General features: G+C 40.6%; 2 protein-coding genes across 2 annotated transcripts; both read left to right on the forward strand.

Annotated features, from left to right (window-relative positions):
- Positions 1–328: 328 nt before the first annotated feature.
- On the forward strand, positions 329–1,342 carry LOC113724522 (protein FAR1-RELATED SEQUENCE 5-like). Its single transcript, XM_027247415.1, has one exon. The coding sequence runs from the start codon at positions 329–331 to the stop codon at positions 1,340–1,342; it is 1,014 nt and encodes a 337-aa protein (XP_027103216.1).
- A 24-nt stretch (positions 1,343–1,366) lies between these two features.
- LOC113724523 (protein FAR1-RELATED SEQUENCE 5-like) lies at positions 1,367–2,581 on the forward strand. The gene has a single exon (XM_027247417.1). It carries the CDS (start codon positions 1,367–1,369, stop codon positions 2,579–2,581), a length of 1,215 nt encoding a protein of 404 aa, XP_027103218.1.
- Positions 2,582–2,981: the final 400 nt, after the last annotated feature.

Raw genomic sequence — 2,981 nt, forward strand, 5'->3', positions numbered from 1 at the left:
AACACACAGTAGAGGTTGAGTTAGTGGGTGTTAATGAAAATGCATGTCGATAGTGGTATTTTGTGCTAAAGGTTGTTATAATTGCATCAGCCACACTTATAAAAACTGTGTATATGAATGTTAGAGTAATGTTTATCGTCTGCATTTTGTGAAAGTTGTGAGGTAAAGTATGGTTTGTTAACTGAAATGATCGTGTATATATGTTTTGTTCCATTAGTAGACGATCAGTATTTATGTTACAAACGAAAGCATATGGGGAGGCTGAAAAAAAAAAGTTAAGCGACCATGGTTAGAAAAAACATTGAACAACCACACAGGGGTTGTAACTATGGGGCAGGATGGGGCGCTTAAAACTCATGACATGTTGCAGGAAACAGAGAACGGAAAAATTGGGATGGATGGTTGCGACCTTAACCAAGAACCTGAGTGTGACCGAGACACATTCAGTGAAGAAAGCGGTGGTTCAATAGGAGGACACGAAAATGAGGAGGCAGATGAATTGGTGGGCGCAATAGGCGTGGATGACGTAATGAAATTAACATTTGACACGGAAGAAGAAGCTGGGGAATTCTATAATTTGTATGCGAAACTAAGCGGATTTGGGATTCGTAAAAGTAATGCCAAACGAGATGCAGATGGCATTTCAAGATTTAGAAAATGGGTATGTTGCTGTGAAGGTTATAGGAATGAAAAGTGGTTTAATTATGAAGACCGGAAAAAAGAAGCAAAACCAGTCACAAGGACCGGATGTGAGGCTTGCTTTCGCGTGAAATATGACATAGAATCGGTAAAGTATGTGGTGACACGTTTCGTTATGGAGCACAATCACCCGCTGGCATCAGAGGCAAGTGTGCAACACATTAGGTCGCATAGAAAAGTGAGCGATGCAGAATATGCGCAGGCAAAAAGTCTAAAGTTGGTTGGGGCCAGAATATGCCAGATAACGAAACATTTTGTTATCAAAGCCGGAGGGTATAGTAACGTGGGATTTTGCATTAAGGATCTGTATAACCGAATGGACGAGGAACGTAGAAAAGATATTTTGAATGGCGATGCAGAAGGGGCACTTGGGTTCTTGGCAGTGAAGAAGGATGCCGATGACATGTTCTTTTATAAATATCATGTAGATAACGAAGGAAGATTGGTAAGGTTGTTTTGGGCAGATTCTAAATCTCGTGTGAATTTCAGTGTATTTGGAGATGTATTGGTGTTTGATACAACATACCAAACAAATAAATACCGCAAGCCACTAGTTGTACTTGCAGGGGTAAACAACCATTTGAACAGTACTATTTTTGGCTGTGCACTGCTATCAGATGAGAGGATTGAAACATATGAATAGGTGCTAAGTACATTTGTAGAGGCTATGAAAGGTAGAAAGCCAGTAGCAGTGATGACAGATAGGAACAGTACAATGCGAAGAGCGATAAAGAATCTTCTCCCGGATGCTTGTCACAGGCTATGTTCGTGGCACTTGCATAGAAATGCACGGAGTAATATTCGCTGCGAGGAGTTTAATAATAGGTTGTATAACCTGATGGCGAGAAAGTGTAGCACTTTTGAGTTTGAGGATCGGTGGGCTAGGTTAGTTAATAAATGTGGGGTGGTAGAGAATGAGTGGGTGAAGAAATTGTACCGTAGGAGAAGGTTATGGGCAAAGGCCTATTTACGCGGTCATTTTTTTGCAGGTATGAGAAGTACTCAAAGGTGTGAGAAAATGAATGCTTTTTTGAATGAGTACTTGAATGAAAAAATGCGACTATATGAATTCGTTAGAAGTTTTGATTTGGCAATAGCATGGCTTCGACATACTAAGAGCAAAGCAGTTTACACAAGCGAAAACACAAAACCAGTCTTAACCACAATTCTACCCGAATTAGAGGGGAGTGCAGCGGAGGTGTTTACAAGGAATGTGTTCTTCATGGTGAGGAAGCATTTGAACAGGCAAGAACTTCTAATTTCTGAGGGCTGGAGCGAGGATGGAGGGAGTCTTACATATTATTACTCGAAATATGGTGGACACGAAATAAGTTGGAGGGTGGATTATGATAGGTCAATGGAGAAGCTAATATGCTCTTGCATGAAATTCGAGTCAAAGGGGATTCCTTGTGCTCACATGTTTCGCGTGATGGTGGTAGAAGGAATGAACAGGATCCCAGAAGCATGCATTTCGAAGCGGTGGACAAAGGGAGTTTACTGTACTAATAATGGAATGAAAACATTTGTTTCAGACGAACAGCTGACACAAATGGCCAGATATGGCACTTTAAAGTCCAGCTGTAATACTATGTGTTACTATGCGTCCTACATGGATGATGCGTTTATTGACCTGCAGCAGATGTTTGACAAGCATTCTGTGGACCTAAAGGAGAAGTGGATTGCAAGGGGATATGGGGGAGACGGATTTGCAATGGATTCAAGAGTGATGAACGATAGAAGTAGAAGAACATTCGGGCTGTTAGATCCCAGGGTGTCTCGGTGTAAAGGTGATCACAAGCATGCAGAAGCAAAGAAGAAAAGAAAGTGTGGTCATTGCAGGTACTATCGGAAATGCATACGTAGTTATACAGTAGTTAATTGATAAAATACATGAAGTGGACAGTGAACGTAATAATGAAGAAGTGGGTATTTTTCGTTCTTATTATCAACAGTAAGAAAATAAACACATAATTAAAAGTGCATACAAAGTATACAAAGTTATTGGCAATGCAAGAAAGTTGAAGTGGTGTAATATTAGCATTGTGCTTAGTTGACGTGATTACTTGCAGTCACAAATGATTTGACATGTGATATATGGGTTGAAGATTGCAGGCAGGCCACAACCAACGAACATGCCCATACAAAAAGAATTCGCACAACATAGCAGTTCATGAAGATCATATGGAAAATTGTTTGGATGACTCGCTGGAAAAATTATTTGAAATTGGTACGGGGTGGAGCGACTCAGGCGAATGGAGAGGACAAGCATTTGTAGCACAACC

Source organism: Coffea arabica, chromosome 2c (genome assembly GCF_036785885.1).
Source record: "Coffea arabica cultivar ET-39 chromosome 2c, Coffea Arabica ET-39 HiFi, whole genome shotgun sequence".
Classification (NCBI taxonomy): Eukaryota; Viridiplantae; Streptophyta; class Magnoliopsida; order Gentianales; family Rubiaceae; genus Coffea; species Coffea arabica.

Coding starts and splice junctions, on each gene's coding strand:
- LOC113724522 (XM_027247415.1), top strand. CDS start 329: ATGGGGCAGGATGGGGCGCTTAAAACTCATGACATGTTGCAGGAAACA.
- LOC113724523 (XM_027247417.1), top strand. CDS start 1,367: ATGAAAGGTAGAAAGCCAGTAGCAGTGATGACAGATAGGAACAGTACA.